Source organism: Nycticebus coucang, chromosome 20 (genome assembly GCF_027406575.1).
Source record: "Nycticebus coucang isolate mNycCou1 chromosome 20, mNycCou1.pri, whole genome shotgun sequence".
Classification (NCBI taxonomy): domain Eukaryota; kingdom Metazoa; phylum Chordata; class Mammalia; order Primates; family Lorisidae; genus Nycticebus; species Nycticebus coucang.
Genome location: NC_069799.1, coordinates 13,383,139 through 13,404,385, shown reverse-complemented (window position 1 = coordinate 13,404,385; position 21,247 = coordinate 13,383,139). Strand labels below are relative to the sequence as shown.

The 21,247-nt window shown below is 41.8% G+C and overlaps 1 protein-coding gene across 2 annotated transcripts in view; it reads right to left on the bottom strand.

The window, feature by feature from the left end:
• NLRP3 (NLR family pyrin domain containing 3) overlaps positions 1-21,247 on the bottom strand; it is an 84,788-nt gene that overhangs the window by 26,122 nt on the left and 37,419 nt on the right. For both annotated transcript variants that reach the window (XM_053572740.1, XM_053572741.1), the window contains exons 2-4: positions 5,245-5,306; positions 4,770-5,075; positions 20-133 (exon numbers count right to left, since the gene is read on the bottom strand). In XM_053572740.1, the coding sequence (XP_053428715.1) occupies positions 20-133; positions 4,770-5,052 (397 nt within the window). In that variant the 5' untranslated portion in view covers positions 5,053-5,075; positions 5,245-5,306. The remainder of the gene's footprint in view (positions 1-19; positions 134-4,769; positions 5,076-5,244; positions 5,307-21,247) is intronic.

Sequence of the window (21,247 nt, the reverse complement as noted above, 5' to 3'; positions counted from 1 at the left end):
TACCTTAGTGACTACTTACCTTTCTTCTTTTTACAGATAGACAACTTGGTAAGGCACCCCAGTAAACCCATCCACTCCTCTTCAATGCTCTCTTGTTGGTATATCACATGGGGATTAGAAACCTGTGTGTTGCCTACATACAAATGGGAAAAAAAATACAGTGTCAGAAACCAGAACTCTTAACACAGAGGATGCGATTGACACCCAGCCTAAAACTTGGCAGGGGTCTGGCGGCGCCTGTAGCTCAGTTGACAAGGGCGCCAGCCACAAACACCTAAGGTGGAGGGTTTGAACCTGGCCTGGGTTTCCTGAGCAACAATGACAACTGCAACCAAAAAATGGCTGGGCGTTGTGGTGGGCATCTGTGAGCTGTGATTCCAAGGCAATAGCTTGAGACTCTTATCTAAAAACAAAAACCAAAAAAAAAAACTTGGCAAGGGTTAAGATGCCCCAAGCATCTCCCCAATCAAAACAGGCCTTAGAGTTACAGATGACAGGTGTATAGTAAAAGGTTGACTGTAGCTCAGTGGTTAGGGGACCAGCCCGGGCCTGCTAAACAACAATGGTAACTACAACAAAAAATAGCCAGGCACTGTGGGAGGTGCCTGTAGTTCCAGCTACTTGGAAGGCTGAGGCAAGAGAATTGCAGAAGCCCAAGAGTTGGAGGTTGCTGTGAGCTGTGACGCCATGGCACTCTACCAAGAATGACATAGTGAGACTCTGTCTAAAAAAAAAAAAAAAAAAAAAAAAATTGACTTGGGAAGGTTCCTGCACTCCAAATTTCAAAATGATGCCTGTCACCCCACCTGCCAAGCTCTGTGTCCCCTCTGTATCCAGCCTCAGAATCTCTTTCCCAGATCCAGAAATCAATCAGCAAACATGTGAGGTAGGCAATGTTTCTTCTGCCCTCATCTGTCTTTGACAGTCCCTGGAACTCTGATTATGAGGCCATCATCAAGCTTTCCAGTGTCCCTAAGAAGGCCCTTCCCTGACTCTAAATGCCTGCGATCAATTTTATCTACATCTTGTGCTTTCAGGTTTACATTCCTGGGTCTTTAAAAGTAAGAATTACCAAGGTGTTTCATGTCTAATTGGGTGACTCAGAATCCTGGCTGACTTTACATTCACCTAGGAAGGTTTAAAAATGCCAACTCCAGGACTTCAACCCCAAAGATTCTTTGTCAATCCATCTGAAATGAGGCCCAGGCACTCTTATATATTCAAACCTCCCAGGTGGTTCCAACATGCATCCACAGCTGAGAACCACAGATCTAAACAGTCACAAGGTAACACACCCCACAAGGAGCTCTGTAGGAGAAAGGGAGGCCTGACGGAACAGAACAAGTCACCAGCAGAGACACAGGAGACAGGTAACTTGAAGTGAGCAGGGATCTAAGGGTGACATAAATGACTCTTAGTAATTGTCTACTTATTCTGAAAGCAAATGTTGTTAGTGATCACACATACACACACACACACAATCCAAACATAACTCAAAACAAACCAAACCTTAAATCTTATCTAAAGCCTAACCTTAGCCCAGGAAAAAAGAAAACACAATTTCTAGCCCTTGTTATTAATTTTTCTGCCTCAAAATCCAGATATGGAAGCCTATGGGACGCAGTGGCTAAGAGCGCAGCTTTGGTCAGACACACCTGGCTTGTCATCCTGGCTTTGCCTCTGAGTAAAGAGCTCTTTCAGGCTCACTTCATTCATTTGAAAATATGGCAATACCACTAATTACTGCTTGGAGTTCTTGATTGTGCAGCAAAGTCCATAAACACTGCTTTGCAAACTACTTCTACAGATGATTATACCTTCATGTGGATATGAGCATGTAAGCACTGACATAATTATAATTACGTTATTAAGCATGATTTGTTTATGACCGTCCTCCACTGTATACCCTTGCCCCTTCACACTTATCACTTTTCTTTCTCTCTCATTACACCCCTCCTTGGCTAAGACTGACAAAATATAAAATGCCTAAAAGTTTTGACTCCTTTTTTTTTTTTTTGAGACAGAGCCTCAAGCTGTTGCTCGCCATGACATCACAGCTCACAGAAACCTCCCACTCCTGGGCTCAAGCAATTCTCCTGCCTCTGCCTCCCAAATGGCTGGGACTACAGGCGCCTGCCACAATGCCTGTCTATTTTTTTTGTTGCAGCCATCATTGTTGTTTGGCGGGCCCAGGCTGGATTTAAACCCACAAGCTCAGGTGTATGTGGCTGGCGCCTTAGCCGCTTGACCCACGGTTGCTGAGCCAACCCTTTTTTTTCCTTTTTTTGAGACAGAGTCTCACTGTATCACCCAGGGTAGAGTGCCATGGCGTCATAGCTCACAGCAACCTCAAATTCCTGGGCTCAAATGATCCTCCTGCCTCAGCCTCCTGAGTAGCTGGGACTATAGGTGCCTGGCAATAAACAATGCCTGGCTAGTTTTTCTATTTTTAGTAGAGATGGGGTTTCACTCTTGCAAAGGCTGGTCTTGAACTCCTGAGCTCAAGCAATCTACCAGGCTCAGCCTCCAAGAGTGCTAGGATTACAGGTGTGAGCCATTGCACCCAGTTTCACTGATTCATTTTTAATCCGCCTTTCCACCACCACTAGCTGAACCTCATCATACTGTGATTTTTCTAGATTTCTCTGTGCCTTTCCTTTGCCTAGAACACCAAGACAGAAGGAAGAATGTCACTCTGACATATACACAGGGAATTTCTTTTACATTTCAATTTCCAAAGGAGTGGCCAGAGGAAAGACTTTCCCCACAAATTACACCATTCTAAGGAGAAAGACTGCCTCCTGTGCTACAGGAACTTGCTGGCCTGATGGGCAGACACTGAACAACACATGTGGTATAAGGAGGCAGGTCCAGGCACCAGAGAGATTTGCAAAAGGTAGGAATAATCAGGCAGATTCCTAGAGGTGGGTAAAATCTGAGTTGGGTTTTTAAAGGAGTTAGTAAAAGCAAACTGTTTTTTCGTGTACAAAAGAAAAGAGGAAGAAACCAAGACATTACCAGAAGCAATTATTTTTAAAATACTAACTTCTTTGTATTAAAGGGCATAATCAACAAAGTGAAAGGCAACTCACATAATGGGAGAAAATATTTCCAAATCATATTTCTGATAAGGGGTTATTTTCTAGGATATGTAATGAACTCTTATAAGTCAACAATAAAAAACAAACAGCCTGATTTTAAAAGGGAGAAAGGAAAAAACAGTGTAAAATAAAAATGGGGAAAGGGCTTGAACCGATTTTTCTCCCAGGAAGCTCATGAACAGGTACTCAACATGTTGAGTCACTAGGGAAATGAAAGTCAAAACTGCAGTGAGAAGCCACCTCACACTTACTAGAATGGCTACTATCAGAAAGAAAAAAACAGAAAATAACAAGGATTAAAAGAATTTGGAGAAATGGGGTCCCTTGTGCACTATTTGTGGGAATATAAAATGGTGCAGATGCTATAGAAAACAGTATGGCAGTTCCTAAAAAAAAAAAATAGAGTCACCATAAGATCCAAAAATTCCCCATCTGAACATCAACCCAAAGTAATTCAATGCAAGGTCTTAAAGAGATGTTTCAATAATGCTTATATGAGCATTATTTCCAGTGATGAAAAGGTGGAAGTGCCACAAATACCCAGTGACAGAGGGATAAATAAACGTGATACACACAAGGGAACGTACTTAAAAAGAGAATTCTGGGTGGCACCTGTGGCTCAGTGAGTAGGACGCTGGCCCCATATACCGAGGGTGGTGGGTTCGAACGCGGTCCCGGCCAAACTGCAACAAAAAAATAGCCGGATGTTGTGGCGGGCTCCTGTAATCTCAGCTACTCGGGAGGCTGAGGCAAGAGAATCAGCTAAACCCAAGAGCTGGAGGTAGCTGTGAGCTGTGACACCACAGCACTCTACTAAGGGTGACAAAATGAGACTGTCTCAAAAAAAAAAAGAGAATTCTGACACCAATTACAGCATGAATGAACCTCAAGGATATTATGCTAAGTGAAATAAATCAAGCATAAAAAGGAAAATACTGGCTTGGCACCTGTAGCTTAGCAGCTAGGGTGCCAGCCATGTACACAGGAGCTGGTGGGTTCGAATCCAGCCCAGGCCTGTCAAACAACAAAGACAACTACAATCAAAAAATAGCTGGGTGTTGTGGCAGGCTCCTGTAATCCCAGCTACTCGGGAGGCTGAGGCAAGAGAATCGCTTGAGCCTAAGCCTTTGTTGCTGTGAGTTGTGATGCCGCCTGATTCTACCCAGGGCAACGGCTTGAAACTCTGTCTCAAAAAAAAAAAAGCCAAATACTGCACACGAGTCCATGTATATGAGACTCCAAGAGTGGTCAAATCCACAGAAAATAGAATAGTGGTATTTTCTTTCACTTTAAGGGGGTATAGCCCTATAGATAGCCAAGTGCAGCTCCTCAACCAAACACAAAGTGCACAGAACAAATCCCTTTACTTAAAGGATCTGGATTCAGCCAAAGGCCAAACTCAAGGATCCAGAGGCCACCTGTGTCCCCAAGGCAACAGGTTCCCCTCCCCTGGGCTAGGAGGACAAAGCAATGGGGTGGGGGAGGTATTGACCAATAGGTGAGGAGTTTCAGTCTTGCAAGATCTAAAGAGTTCTGGAGATTGCTTGCACACCAGTGTGAATGCACTTTATGCTACTGAACTATACACCTAAAACTTATTAAGATGGTAAATTTTATATTTTGTATACTTTACCACAATTTTTTAAAAAAAATCCCTCTTCCACTCACCCCACTCTGGCTCATCCCTCTTAGCTTTCTCATAGAGGTCTCTCCTGTTGATTGCAGCAAAAATCCACACGGCCATGGCCCACGCTTTCTCTTCCCCATTGAAATCAATCATCAGGGTGGCTAGATCCACATGGTCTGCCTTCTCTGTCTGACTCCGTGGGAGTGAGATGCAGCCCTTCTGAGGAGGATAGTCTTCTAAGTGCATTTTGAATTTCTTAAAGTCTACATCCTCCAAGTCCTCCAGGTATCTGGCCAGTCTGCAGCGGATGCTTGCCATCTTCATCTGCGGCCGTTTTCAGGTCCACACTGGGATACCAGGCAGGGAAAATAGCATATGCATAAGAAAGTGTTTTTAGAAGTCGCCACTTAAAGAGAACTAAATTATCAAAACCTAAAGAAAACTCAAAGAGGAAAAGCATCACATGACTATAACAAGTTACCATCATTAATCTTGAAAAGTGAACCAAAGGCTTACCCGAAAGCTCTCCTGTTGGCTTGATCCAGGAGTGTGGCCTGAGCCATGGAAGAAAAGTTTCCCTATGGGAAGAAAATATATGTAAATAAACACGAAAATGTGATCATGTTATAGTGTACAATGAGTAACCACTTCATGATGCACCCTTGACTGTCACCAAGAGAACTTCTATTCCATTGGTTACTGGGCTATGACCCTGGACAAACTTCACTCTTCCTCAACTTCAGTTTCCTTATCTGTAAAATGAAAGAGCAGAAGAGATTGTTTTCGAGTTTCTTTCATCTGAAAGGTCTGGTTCCTTGGCTGTGTTTTGACTGGTGGGAAGATGGATGTGGGACATAAGGAAGAGGCCAGGAGATGAGATTCTATGGTGGTAACAGCATGGCAAGAACATGGCTAGGGAAAAAGGAGAGAGAACACAGCAGCATGCAGGAAGGGATGGCCTGCGGCTGCCCTCTTTCAATCCACAAACTGACAGAAACGGAAATGAGATGAAACTTGGGGTCCATAAGGGAGAATAATAAACACATACATATCCTTTTTTCCCTTTCTTTTATTTCACATTAATGTAAGGGTACAAACATAGGGTACAATGTTTGCATTTGTTAGGAAAAGTACGTTGTTCATACATATCCTTAATATCTCCTTGCAAAATTCATAATCATAATAATTAATAAAACTCAAATTAATTATTTTTATTTTTTTTGAGACAGTCTCAAACTGTCATCATAGCTCACAGCAACCTCAAACTTTTGGGATCAAGTGATTCTCTTGCCTCAGCTTCCCAAGTAGCTGGTCTATGCGCGCCCACCACAAAATCTGGCTATTTTTTTTTGTTGTTGGTGTACTTGTCATTGTTGTTTCAGCTGGCCTGGGCCAGGTTTGAACTGGCCAGCCCTGGTGTATGTGGCCAGCACCCTATCCACTGATCTACACACATCGCCCCAAACTCAAATTTATTTAGAGTGTCTCATGGACTAGGCACTGATTGATGTTTTTGTCTCATCTAGCCTGCACAAAGCTATATGAGGCATGTATATTCTTAGCCCTATTTTATGGATGTAGCGACTGTGTCTTAAGGAAACTAAGAAACTCGTTCAGGGGTTGACAGCCCAAAAGGAACAGAGTCAGGATCTCTACCAGGGGTATAAGACTGTGTTTTACCACTTAACTAGGTATTTCAGACTCACAAATAAACAAAGACAATAAAATAGATGGCTAAAGGACAAATACACTTTGCAGGCATCTATCACAAATTTTTTTATTATAGTATTTATCAACCTAGTTTTTCTACCTCGACTCTGAGTTCCACAAAAAATTAGGAATCACATGCTATACTTTAGATCTTCCATATCTCCTGGAGTTTGGATGAATAAACCAGTTAGCTTTGTTTGAAATTGTTCCCTTCTCATTTGGCAAAGCAACACATCAACCTAAAGCCATAGTAATGCTAAAAGAAAGGAAAAGATCTAGAAAACAGCAACACTCTCCAAATGGGAATTTCTGTGACTGCAGGTCAATAATTTGAGAAACTTCAAATTCACTTACCTCTCCCTGTTCCACCTCCTTTCTACTCCCAATCTCATAAGTCCCCCAGATATGTCCCTTATGTATCTTAGAGGAATTGGTCTCCAGACAGATGTGCCAGCTCTGCAGTCCCTCCCAGCTCCCACCACGTCAATATTTCTACTCACATTCCCTCTTCTGTGCTCCTTTAATCCAAATCCTCGCATGTGCCTCTCCCCACCCACATACATGCATACATTTGCAAATATAAAGGCCCAAATAATGGGCTCAGCACCTGTAGCACAGTGGTTACAGTACCAGCCATATACACCAAGGGTGTCAGATTGGAACACGGCCCCGGGTCGTCTGAACAACAATGACAACTCCAACAGAAAATAACCAGGCATTAGCTGGGCACTGTGGCAGGTGCCTGTAGTCCCAGCTACTCGGGAGGCTGAGGTAAGAGACTTGCCTAAGCCCAGGAGTTGGAGGTTGCTGAGAGCTGTGGCATCAGCAATAAAGTGAGACTCTGTCTCTACAAAAAAAAAATGAGGAAGAAAGAAATAGTCAGGCGTTTTGGCAGGCATTTAGTCCCAGCTACTTGGGAGGCTGAGGCAAGAAAATTGCCTAAGCCCAGGAGTTGGAGGTTGCTGAGAGCTGTGTGATGCCACGGCTCTCTACAAAGGGCAATAAAGTGAGACTCTGTCTCTACCAAAAAAAAAAAAAAAAAATGAGGAACAAAGAAAATAGCCAGGCGTTTTGGCAGGCGTTTAGTCCCAGCTACTTGGGAGGCTGAGGCAAGAAAATCGCTTAAACCCAAATGTTTGAGGTTGCTGTGAGCTGGGATGCCACAGCACTCTACCGAGGGTGACATAGTGAGACTCTGTCTCAAAAAAAAAAAAAGAAAAGGGCCCAAATAATGATAAACATAAAAGAATATTTCACGAATATTGCTGAAGAGCAGAAGAAATTCCTAGTCCATTAACGAAGACAAGTTCTGCCCCTCAACACACCCTCCCCATTGCTACCCTAGTCCTTTCACCCACCCTGCTCCACGGAGCTGAACTCACCCAGACGCCAGCCTTAGGAACAGCCAGAGAGGAAATGCAATGAATTTATAGTGGTCAAATCCCCAGCAGGGGCAGGAAGGATGTGGTCTCAGCATGGAGTGAACAAACTTGCATCACAGGCAAAGGCAAGGAGACTAATGGTTACTCACAAAGCTGGATTTTCCAGACAGAATCAATAGTATTCTCAAAACTAAGCCTGGGTTTTGTAGCTGAATTCACCTTGCATCTCCTCTGAGACAGCATGTAGAAGCAACAAGGAAGATCAGGAATATCTAGTCGGGGGTGAAATTGGTGCTGCTCAATCTACATTACCTCTGGCACTCCCAGCAGCCCTGTGAGTGCTATGACTACCTCAGTGACAGTGAGAGAAGTGAAAGTAAGGATATGCCTGTGGTTGGTGAGTAAAGAATTCAGAGCACGGGGCCAGGTGCAGTGGCTCACGCCTGTAATCCTAACATTCTGAGAGGCCGAGGTGATGGATTACTTGAGCTCATGGGTTTGACACCAGCGTGAGCAAAAACCAAGACCCCCATCTCTACTAAAAATAGAAAAACTGAGGCAAGAGGATTTCTTGAGCCCAAGAGTTAGAGGTTGCTGTGAGTTATGACAACAGGGCTTTCTACCCAGGGCGATGGCTTGAGACTCTGTCTAAAAAAAAAGGAAAGAAAGAAAGAGAAAGAGAGAGAAAGAAAGAAAGAATCCAGAGCACTGCCTGCCCTTCATCCCCTCCAGATTACATACTCTTCCCCTCACCTGGAGGCAGCAGGCAGGCACTTGGTTCTCTCCACCAAGTAGTATTTTTAAGGCACCAATTCCACTCCCTGACTTATTGGCTCACCTGTTTGACTAACATTTATGGAGCAGCTTGTATGTACCAGGCATGAACAAATAGTGTTACCCTTTAGGAGTTAGAGGAGGGACAGACACACAGGCCTGCTTTTGCAGTTCTACACGGTAGCTGCAGGACAGCAGCCTGAGGAAGGCTTGACTTCAGCAGAGCTTGGCCAGTGAGAGGCATGTTCAGCCTCCTGGGTGAGTGCTGAAGGCACTTCCTGAAGCAGGAAGGAAGAGCTTCCAAGTTCAGTGGAAGGGTGTTGACAAGTGATTTAGTATCTCCGTGCCTCGGCTTCCTTATTTGCAAGATGGGGGACAATCATAAAGGGTTGTCAGAAGGACTAGATGAATAGATAAACGTGAGGCCTTTGGAACTGAGACTGGTACAGAGATCGGTATTGGTTCCTACTACTGCTGCTGTTGTTATAGATTTATGGACAGATGGCTCTGAGCAATGAAAGAGAGGGCTCTACTCCTACTGAAGTAAGGGCATGATAGCAAACCTGAGTTTCAGTGAGCCAAGTGCTGTACACTGTTAGGGGCTGAGGCAGGAGCAGCAAGGACTTCAGGATAAAGGATAAAGCTACGAGAGACCAGATCAAACATGGTCAAAAAGAAAAATGTTCATTAGCTGAACAAGAATTTTTCTTTGCTTGTTTAGCCAGGTGACTTAAGGTAATTTATATTCAATAAAAATTCACACCTTTATTAAAACAGACACATAGATCACTAGAACAGAATAAAGCCCATAAGTAAACCCAAACATGTACAGTCAACTAATTTTTGAGAAGGCCACCAAGAAGACACAAGGGGAAAAGGACAGGCTCTTCAGTAAATAATGTTGGGAGAACTGGCTTTCTACATGCAAAAGAATAAGACAGAACCCTTTTTGGGTCGCGCCTGTGTCACAGCTCACAGCAACCTCAAACTCTTGGGCTTAAGTGACTCTCTCGCCTCAGCCTCCCAAGTAGCTGGGACTACAGGTGCCCACAATTGCCCAGCTATTTTTAGAGATGAGGTCTTGCTTCGGCTTAAGCTAGTCTTGAACCTGTGAGCTCAGGCAGTCCAGCTGCCTTGGCCTCCCAGAGTGTTAGGATTATAGGCGTGAGCCACTGTGCCTAGCCATCCCTTATTCATTTCTGATTCAGGACATTAGAGATCTTACTTTTCTATTTCTAGTTAATCTGCCAAAAGTTTATCAATTTTATTAATTTTTCAAAGAACCAACTTGGTTTTCTCTTGCTGATCTTCTGAGTGATTCTTATGTTCTCAATTTCATTTAACTCTGATCAAATTTTGGTTATTTCTTTCCTTCTGCTAAATTTGGGTTTGGATTGCTCTTCCTTTTCCAGTTCCTTGAGATGGTCCATTAGGTTGTTGACTTGCTCTCTTTCTGTTTTCTGGATGTGGGCATTTAATGTCATAAATTTCCCTCTTAGGACTGCCTTTGCAGGTTTTGATAGCTTGCAGCTTCACTGTCATTTTGTTCAAGAAATCTAATTTCCGGGCAGTGCCTGTGGCTCAATCGGTAAGGCGCCAGCCCCATATACCGAGGGTGGCGGGTTCAAACTCGGCCCTGGCCGAACTGCAACCAAATAATAGCCGGCATTGTGGCAGGCGCCTGTAGTCCCAGCTACTTGGGAGGCTGAGGCAAGAGAATCACTTAAGCCCAGGAGTTGGAGTTTGCTGTGAGCTGTGTGAGGCCACGGCACTCTACGGAGGGCTACAAAAAAAAAAAAAAAAAGAAATCTAATTTCCTTCTTTATCTCCTCCTTGACCCAGCTGCTGTTGAGCATAAGGTTATTTAGATCCCAGGACTTTATGTAGGGATGAAGATTTCTGTTGGAGTTGAGTTTTACTTTTATTCTGTGATGGTCCAAGAAGATACAGGGAATAATTTCTATTCTTTTGAATTTGTTGATGTTTGATTTGATCAATATGATATGATTGATTTTGGGGGATGATCCATGGGCTAACAAGAAGAATATATACTCAATTGTGTCAGGATGGAAAGTTCTAGTTAATGTCTGTTAACCCCATTTGTTCCAAGGTCATGTTTTAGTCCACTGCTTCTTTGTTTAGTTTCTATTTGGAGGATCTATCCAGCTCCGTCAGAGGGGTGTTGAAATCTTCAGATATTATGGTGTTTAGGATATCATGTTTTTCAGGCCACTTAGGGTTCATTTTATATATCTGGAAGCATTTAAGTTGGGTGGCATAGACGTTTAATATTGAAATGTCTTCTTGTCATATTGTTCCCTTGACCAGTATATAGTGTCCATCTTTGTCTTTCTTTATTTTTGTTGGTTTAAATACAATTGTACCTGTAAATAAGATTGTAATACCTGCTTTCTTCTGATTTCCATTTGTCTGAAATATTGTTTTCCATCCCTTCACCCTAAATCTTGTTTTATCCTTAAAGGATAGACATGTTTCCTGACGACATATATAGCCAGCTGTGTGTTTTCTATTCAATAAGCCAGCCTGTGTCTCTTCAGTGGGTAATTCAGGCCATGCATATTCATTGAGAGAATTGACAAGTATGGTGGAGTGCTGTTTATCTTGTTTTGTGGGGGTCCATTGCCTGGTTTTACCCCTTATGCCATTGTGGAAGCTAGGCTTTGCCCTTTAATCTGGGTGTCTTTACTTAGCTGGTGGTCCATTGTGTTTGTTGCTCAGGGTGAAGAACAGGTCTGGGTACTTCCTGCAGAGCTGGTCTTATTGTGGTGAATTTCCTCAACATTTGCATGTCAATAAAATATTTGATTTCTCCACTGAATATAAAACTTAGTTTTATAGGATACAGTATCCTGGGCTGAAAATTATTTTGTTTAAGAAGTTTAAAGGTCAATAACCACCCTCTTTTGCCTTGAAAAGATTCAGGTGAAAGGTCGACTGTCACCCTGATATTTTTCCTCTTGTAGATGAGACTTTGCTCACACCTGGCTACTTGCACAAAATTCTCTTTCATTTTGACTTCGCCCAACTTAATTACAATGAGTCTAGGAGATATTTTGTTTGAATTGAGTCATGTTGGGGTTCTAAAACTATCTAATATCTAGATTTCTAGGTCTCTCGCAATGCTTGGAAAATTCTCCATGATGTCTTGAAGTAGAGTTTCCATGCTATTAAGACACTCTTCTTCTCCTTCTGCAATCCCTATAATTGGGATGTTCAGTCTTTTGGAGTAGTCTCATAACTATCTTGGGGAAAGTTCTGCTTTTATTCTCTTTTTTTCTGCCTCTTTGAATGATTGGGTTAGTTCAAAAGTCTTGTCTTTGATATCAGAGATTCTCTCTTCTTCATGTTTTACTTTATTGCTGGGACTCTCCATTGTGTTTTGAAACTCCTTGAATGCCTCTTTCCATTCCCTAAGCTCTGCTATATCCTTCCGAATTATGTCCAGATCCTTGGTGATGTGATTTGATCTTTAATTTCACTAAATTCTTGACAGAGTTTTTGGACTTCTTTTTTCATCTTCTCAATTCCATTCATCTTATTTGCCATACATATTCTGATTCCTATTTTTGTAATTTCAACAATTTCTCTACTGATGCTATTTTCAGCTGTATCACCTTTGAAATGTCCTAGAGGGGTTGATTTGCTATGATTTTTCATGTTGCCAGTGTTGCTCCCCATGTGTATTTTCAGTTTATTTATATATTTATTCTATTTTTTAAGCTGGAATGTTAGGTTGTCCCTAAATAGTTATTAAAAGATAATCTCTCTCTCTTTATTTTCTTTTTGAGATAGAGTCTCAAGCTGTAGCCCTGGGTAGAGTGCCATAGCGTCACAGCTCACAGAAACCTCAAACTCTTGGGCTTAAGCAATTCTTTGTCTCAGACTCCCAAGTGGCTGGGACTACAGGCACCTGCCACAAGGCCCAACTTTTTCTTTCTTTCTTTCTTTTTTTTTGCAGTTGTCATTGTTGTTTTAACTGGCCTGGGCCAGGTTTGAACCCGCCAGCCTCAGTGTATATGGCATGCACCCTACCCACTGAGCTATGGGCACTGCCCAAGAGATAATTTCTTTGGGCACCCTTAGTCAGCACCCAGGGACCTATTTGGCAACTGAAACTGGAAGGCTGAGATCAAATCCAGAGTCCCCAGGATATGGAGCGCACCACTACTTCACCAATGACTGTTCAAATGAGCTGGAGCTTATACCTGTGGCCCTATCCATACACAGCCTCCCCAACCTCCCTGCCAGGGCTGCAGTTTGAGACTCTCTGAGGTCAGGACTTGCTTTCTCCAAGTTTGGTGAGTGTTGCTGAGGGGTGGACCTCCAAGAGGCTCCAATGCTGGGTGCATCTCCCAGTTAGCATGCCAAACTATTTCTGTCCTAGTAACAGCTCACCCTCAATTGAGTTTAAAAGAGCCACAGTTTTTCACCAAAGTCCCTGCTGTTTTAGATTTTACCCACTATGGCTCCCACCGCTGGTGGGTATAGGTGGGGAATTCACAGACTACCCAACTGTTATTGCCCAAGTTCCCACCCCATGATGCCAATACCCCTTGCACAAACAAATTTAAAAAGCTATGGTTTTTCACCAAAGTCCTGGCTACAATGGACTGGATACATTGAGGCCCTCATCTGAAAGCTGTGACAGGGCATCTGCCACCTGTGGTCTGCTTCCTGGACCTTCCTAGGGCAGGGTCACCTGAAGCTAGGCCTGTCTCTCTCCAAGTTGGCAGAAGGAAAGTCAGGGGCTGAACACCGGAAGGGGCCTACTAGGCACAGATGCCAGGCACAGCCACTCCAGAGGGCAGGGAAAAGGTCTCCCCAGCAAGATAGAGACCTAAAGGCAGATATTCCTAAATGCCAGAAAACAAACTTTTTGTACTTTGTGGGACTCTCCCATGGGGTGAGAGCTCCTGTGTTTCACTGCTCCTGGAGAGTTCCTCAGTCATCCCCCTTACCCTTCTGTTCTCTGGGCTCCTCCAGTCTGATCTGCTCCATATGTGTGCTCTGTCCTTTTCCTTCCTCTTTCTTCTCCTCTTCCTTGCAGTTTGTCTCAGTGGGGATGCCAAGTGCTTTGATTTCTTCACCTTACAATCTACCCCCCCAATTTCAACTACTCCAAGTTTGCTTCAGTCCAATTTTCTTCCTTCTAGATGAGAATTTCAGATGAAAGCTGCCTCTAGTCAGCCATCTTGCCCCTCTTGCTATTTATTTATTTTTTATTTCTTATTAATGTAAGGGTACACACAATTAGGTTACACTGTTTGCATTTTTAGGTAAAGTCCAAGTTGTGGTTGAGCCTTTCACCATATAAAATCAGCACACCAGTTCTGCCTCTAGCAATGCTCCTCTTTGTTTTCTTTTTTCATTCCCTAATAAAGTCAAAGCATGAATTTCAAAAGGCTAATTATGTGCTCTGTCCTATGAAGCAACATAGTATTTACCAGGAGAACACATTCTGCAGGTGGTCAGACCAGTACCCATTAGAGACATTAGGGTCTAGCAGAGGTCAACATGCCTCACTGTCCCAGGTGTAGCTTACATAGAGCATTTGCCTCTCAAAGAAATTTCTCTTCTAAAACAACAACAAAATGGTGGCCAGGACACAAGTTCTGACAACTAAATTTACAAACTGATGCAAGAAAAAGTGCTTCATACTTCACTGTTGAATTTCACTAAGGTCATCTCTGAAGTACTCCCCTTGGGTGCCCAGTCTACCCTTTGAACATTTTGGAACTGTTTTTCTGGAATGGCCTTCAGAGTTATCATCAAATTACCCTTCATGTCCTGAATATCATCGAAACGTCTTCCTTTCAATCTTTCCTTTATCGTGAGGGTAGCACCTGTGGCTCAGTGGGTAGGGTGCCAGCCCCATATATCGAGGGTGGCAGGCTCAAACCCAGCCCCAGCCAAACTGCAAAAAATAAATAATAATAATTAAAAAAAAAAATTCCTTTATCTTGAGGTAAAGAAAAACCTCATTGGGAGCCAGATCAGGTGAGTTGAGTAGGGAGGTATTCCAATACAATTATTTGTTTACTGACTAAAAACTCCCTCACAGACAGTGCTGTGTGAGCTGGGGCATTGTTGTGATACAAGAACCCCACCTTTCTCATGCCAATATTTTCAGTGAAGATTTGCCTAACAATTTCTCCATGTTTGTTTGGTCTGGTATGCTTCTCACAGTCAGCTGACCATTTTCATGCACAATTCAATGAAGTTTTGCAACATTACTGGCAACCCTGACCTCTCTTCATCAGTGACACTTTTCCTCGCCTCAAAAAAATGTTAAATCTATTTGTACATTGTAGTTTTCTTCATGGCTTTACCCCCATAACTTGAACTAAAATATTTTGTCCCTGATTTCACTCCCACTCTTGCCAAGTTTGACAAGAATTTACTTTGCTCTGGCTCAGCACCTGTAGCTCAAGTGGCTAAGGCACCAGCCACATACACCAGAGGTGGCAGGTTTGAATCCAGCCCAGGCCCACCAAACAACAATGACAACTATAACCAAAAAATAGCCAGGTGTTGTGGTGGGCACCTGTAGTCCCAGCTAATTGGGAGGCTGAGGCAAGAGGATTGCATAAGCCCAAGAGTTTGAGGTTGCTGTGAGCTGTGACGCCACAGCACTCTACCCAGGGCAACAGCTTGAGACTCTGTTTCAAAAAAGAAAAAAAAAAGAATTTACTTTGCTCTCACAAGGGAACACAAAAATACACAACAATAATGAATGCCACCAAGTGAGACTCCACCACACACATAAACACAAATGTGAGATGCTGATATCCCAAGGTCATGAAACCTCACTGAGTTGTACAATGCTGCCAATGTAAGTACATGGTGGTAAGTTCATCAATTGAATTGTCAGACCTCCTATTCCTAAAACCCTACATGGCCCAGACTCAAAGTTCTGGAATGACTAGAAATCTAAAGAAGCCTGAGGCTGGAGTGAAGATGTAGTGCCGGACACATCTGGGAAGAAGGCTAGTAGTACTCAGGCTGCTATGGTTTGAGTGATGTCCCTCCAAAATTCATGTTGAAACTTAATTCCCTAAGTCACAGTATTAGAAGCTATGGCCTTTGGGAGGTGACTAAGTCATGAGAACTATACCCTCATGAATGGGATCGGCACCCTTATAAAAGGCAGAAGGTCCTTTTGCCTTTGGTCACGGTGAGGACGTTGGAAGCACAGAGCAGCCCTCTACAGACACAGAGCCAGCACATTCATCTTGGATTTCCCAGCCTCTAGAATTTGTAAGAAATAAATTTCTATCCTTTACAAATTACCCACTCTTAGGTATTTTGTTATAGCAGCACAGATGGCTAAGACACAAGCCTCTATAGGGTGGTTTCAGAGGGCAATTTAACACCCTCCTCCAGCAGAGAGACAGATATCTGAGTTTAACAAGAGAGAGATGTTTGAAACTGAAAGTGACGACTGACCTTAAAAATGGCAATTTCATTTTCTGTCATCAGCAGAAATATAACATGACAGGAAGGGAGAAGTGATAAAGACAAATTTCAGTTTTAGCAAGTACAGTCATAATTTTGCATTACTGAGTCTCTTGAGATCTTGAGAAGGAAAGCCACTTTGTGTTGCTCCCACTACCTTCTCTTTCCAATGATGGCTGCTTCCCTGGGGCCTAGACTGCTGGAGTTGTCTCTTTCCCTATTCAGTCACTCAGCTTTCCCAGCCGAGATGGGTTTTCTTCATGTGTTTACAACTTAAGAATTCCAGAAGTCCCCAATTCTTGGATCTCTATACCTTCTGAGACATGGATTAAAGATTTAACTGGCCATAATGAAAAACATTGTCAATTTTTACCTTATAAGAAACAAGCTTTTCATATAACTGTCCAATGCACTATATTTGGCATCAGCTTCTCATTTCCATTTAATCCTTTTTGTGTGTATGTGTTCATAATCAATTTTCTAGATCTTACAAAGATTATTAGAGTCAGAGACCCATAGTGTGGCATTACAACTATGTTTCTTTGCCTCAGGCATCTTTAAGTGATGACCACCAGTCCTCCCCATTATTTCTGCAAGATACATTCCAAGTTCAAGCAAATTGAAGAGGTTTTACTGCAAACTCAAAACCAGAAGGAAGTCAGATATACATTATTGCTTACAGAGGGGCTATCTCAAACTTCTGGGCTAAAGTCTCCCAAGTAGCTGGAACTACAAGTGTGTGCCACATCACAGCTAATTCTCAAAAAAAAAATGGAAGTAGGTTTTTATTCTTCTTGCTGAATTACAGACTACCTACATATCTTTTTCATCAATTACATAATTACTAAACATCATCAGTAGCAGGTCTTTAAAATGTAAGTGAGACTAAAGTGATAAGGAGAGGATAGTTGGAAGCACACCAACTTGGAATTATTTAGACAAGCTGTTGCATAAATCTAAGTGGTTACTGCAGGCTATTTTCACTATTCCTTTCTTTAGTTCTTTTTTTCTTCAGGTTAATATGGGGGTACAAACAATTGGGTTACATAAATTGCTTTTGTAAGGTTAAAGTCCACACTGTAGTTGTGTCCTTCACCCAGGAAGTGTGCCACATACCCATGCAATGTACCCATTGGTTGGGAACTTGCTGAACCTTTCCCCTGCCCCTTATTTGAATTTTTTTTTTTTTTTTGAGACAGAGCCTCAAGCTGTTGTCCTGGGTAGAGTGCCGTGGCATCACAGCTTACTGCAACCTCCAAATCCTGGGCTCAAGCAATTCTCCTGCCTCCACCTCCCAAGTAACTGGGACTACAGGCACCTGCCACAATATCCAGCAATTTTTTTGGTTGCAGCCGTCACTGTTGTTTGGTGGGCCCGGGCTGGATTAGAACCCACCAGCTCAGGTGTATGTGGCTGGCGCCTTAGCCACTTGAGCCACGGGTGCCGAGTCCCTTATCTAAATTTAATTTAGTTTTTTTCTCATGAGGGTATCTAGTTGTTAATCCACTAGTTTCAGTTTGGTACTGAGTACATGTAATGATTATTTTTTCATTCTTATGATACTTTGCTTAGGATAATATTCTCCAATTCTGTCCAGGTTGTTGCAAGAGATAAAAAAAAAATCTCTTTTTTCATAACTGAATAGTATTCCATATGGAACAGTATGCCAATAGTATTCCATATAACACAATTTATTAATACATTCATGTATTGAAGGGCACTTGGATTGTTTCCATATCTTTGTGATTGTGAATTGTGCTGCTATAAACATTCAAGTGCAGATGTCCTATGGTAAAATGTCTCTTTTCCTTTTGAGTAGATACCTAGTAATGGAATTGCAGGATCAAATGGTAGGTCTAATTCTAGTTCTTTGAGAATTCTCCATGATTCTTTCCATAGAGGCTGAACTAGAATGAAGTCCCACCAACAGTGGATGAGTATTCCCTTCTCCCCAAACCCATCTGTTGCACTGAGAACTTGTAATGTGGGCCATTCTCCCTGGGGGTTGGTGATCTCTCAAAAAGGTTTTGATTTGCATTTCTCTGATGATTAGAGATGATGAGCCTGTTCTCATGTGTTTATTGACCATTTGTCTGCCCTCTGTTCATGTCTCTTGCCCAGTTTTTAACAGGGTTATTTGTTCTTTCCTTCTTGATTTTCTCGAGTTCTTTTCAGATTCTGGTTATTAGCCCTTTGTTGGATTCATAGCATGCAAATATCTTCTCCAATTCTGAAGGTTGTCTATTTGCTTTGTTGATAATGTCCTTAGCTTGGCAAAAACTTTTTAACTTGATCAGACCCCATTTATTTATTTGGGTGATTGCTGTGATTGCCAGTGGGGTCTTCTTCACAAATTCTTTCCCTAGGCCGGTAAGATTAAGAGTTTTTCCCACACTTTACTCTAGGATTTTTATAGTTTTGTATCTAAGATTTAAATCTTTATCCATTGTGATTTAATTTTTATAAGTGGTGAATGGTGTGGGTCCAGCTTCAGTTTTTCCATGTGACTAACTAGTTCTCCAAGCACAATTTATCGAATAGGGAATCTTTCCCCAGTGTATGTTTTTGTTTGCTTCATCCAAGATCAGATGCCCATATAAGGCTGGTTTCATTTCTAGAGTCTCTGTTCTGTTCCATAGATTCTATGGCTCTATTATTATGCCAATACTATGCTGTTTTCAATCACTATAGACTTGGAATATAGTCTGAAGTCTGGTAAAGTGACACCTCCAGATTTGTTCTTATATTAAAGAGTTGTGTTGGCTAGTAAGGGTTTCTTGTGGTTCCATACAACACATAAAACTATTTTTTTCAAGATCTTCAAAATATGACATTGGTATTTTAATGGGGGTTGCATTGAATCTGTAGATTGCATTGGGAAGTACCAACATTTTGACAATGTTGATTCTTCCAAGCCATGAGCATAATATGTTCTTACATCTGTTAACATCCACTGCTATTTTTCTCAGTGTTTCATAGTTCTCTCTAGAGATCCTCCATATCGTTTAACTATATTCCAAGATATTTCATTTTCTTTGATGCTATTGTGAACAGTATTGTATCTGTGATTTTCTTCTTAGCTTAGCTGTTGTTGGCATATATGAATGCTCCTAATTTGTGTACATCAATTTTATACCCTGAGACATTACTGTAATTCTTGATCACCTCCAGGAGTCTCATAGTTGAGAACTTGAGGTTTTCTAAGTATAAGATCATATCACAGGCCAGATGCAGTGGCTCGCACCTGTAATCCTAGCACTCTGGGAGGCCAAGGCAGGTGGATAGCCTGTGTTCATGAGTTCGAGACTAGCCTGAGTCAGAGCAAGACCTCATCTCTAAAAATAGCCAGGTGTTGTGGCTGGCATCTGTAGTCCAAGCTACTTGGGAGGCTGAGGCAAGAGAATCACTTGAGACCAAGAGTTTGAGGTTGCTGTGATCTATGACACCATGGCACTCTACCAAAGACAACAAAGTGAGACTCTGTCTCAAAATAAACAATAAATAAGATCATGTCATCAGCAAAGAGTGATATTGAACTCCTTTGTCCCCATTTAGATAACCTTGATATCCTTGCCTTATCTGGACACATTGGCTAGGACTTCCAGGAATATACTGAATAGTAGTAGTGATAGTGAACATCCTTATCTAGATCCAGTTCTAAGTAGGAATGATTTCAGATTTTTTCCATTTGATGTGATGTTGGCTGTGGCTTTATTGTAGATGGCCTCTATCATTTTAAGGAATGTCCCCTCTATGCCAATTTTCATACATGTTCTGATCAAAATATGATGCTGAATTCTGTCAAATGCTTTCTCTGCATCTATTGAGAGGATCATATGGTCTTTAGTTTTGCTTCTGATTATATAATGAATTATGTTTATAGATTTGCATATGTTGAACCATCCTTGCATGCCTGGGATAAAGCCCAACTGGTTGTGATAAATCATTTTTCTGATGCATAGCTAAATTCTATCTTCTAAGATTTTATTGAGTATTTTTATGACAATATTCATTAATAATATTGGTCTGAAGTCCTTTTCATTGTTGTATTCTTTCCTAGTTTTGTTATCAGGTTATTTACTTTGATGAAGGAGTTGGAGAGGACTCCTTCCTTCTCAAGGTTTTGGAATAGATTCTTCGGTATAGGTACAATTTCCGCTTTGAAGGTTTGGTCAATTCTGATGTGAAACCATCTGACCTAGGACTTTTTTGTTGTTGTTGGAAGCCTTTTTATTGTTGTTTCGATTTCTGCACTGAATATTGGTCTTGTGAAAAGTTCTATTTATTCTTGGTTGAGTCTAGAGAGGTAGTGTGATGCCAGGAATTTGTTTCATTTCCTCCACATTTTCAAATCTCTGGGCATAGAGATTATTGTAGTATTCATGACGATCTTTTGTATTTCAGTGATATTTGTTGTCATTTACCCTTTTCCATTTCTGATTGAACTTATTAGAATTCTACTTTACTGTTTCTGGTTAATCTGGCCAAGGGTTTATCAATTGTATTTATTTTTTCAAAGAACCAATTTTTTGTTTCATTAGTTTTCTGAATGGTTCTTTTGTTTTTGATTTCACTTAGTTTGGATCTGACTTCAGATACTTATTTTCTTCTGATGGTTTTGGGATTGGATTGCTCTTCCTTTTCCAGTTCTTTGACATGAATCATTAGACTGCTAACTGGCGCTGTTTCTAATTATTTTATTTTATTTTTGTTATTATTATTTTTATTTATTTATTTATTTTTTGAGACAGAGCCTCAAGCTGTCACCCTGGGTAGAGTGCCATGGCATCACAGCTCACAGCAACCTCCAAATCCTGGGCTCAAGAGATTCTCCTGCCTCCGCCTCCCAAGTAGCTGGGACTATAGGCACCTGACACAACGCCTGGCTATTTTTTGGTTGCAGCCATCATTGTTGTTTGGTGGGCCCAGACTCTGAGCCTTATTTATTTATTATTATTTTTTTTTTTTTGAGACAAAGTTGTCTCATTTTGTCTCTCTCAGTACAGTGCCATGGCATCACAGCTCACAGTAACCTCAAACTCTTTGGCTTAAGTGATTCTCTTGCCTCAGCCTCCCAAGTAGTTGGGATTATAGGCACCCCACAACACCCGGCTATTTTTTTGCTGTAGTTGTCATTGTTGTTTAACAGGCCTGGGCCAGGTTCGAACCTGCCAGCC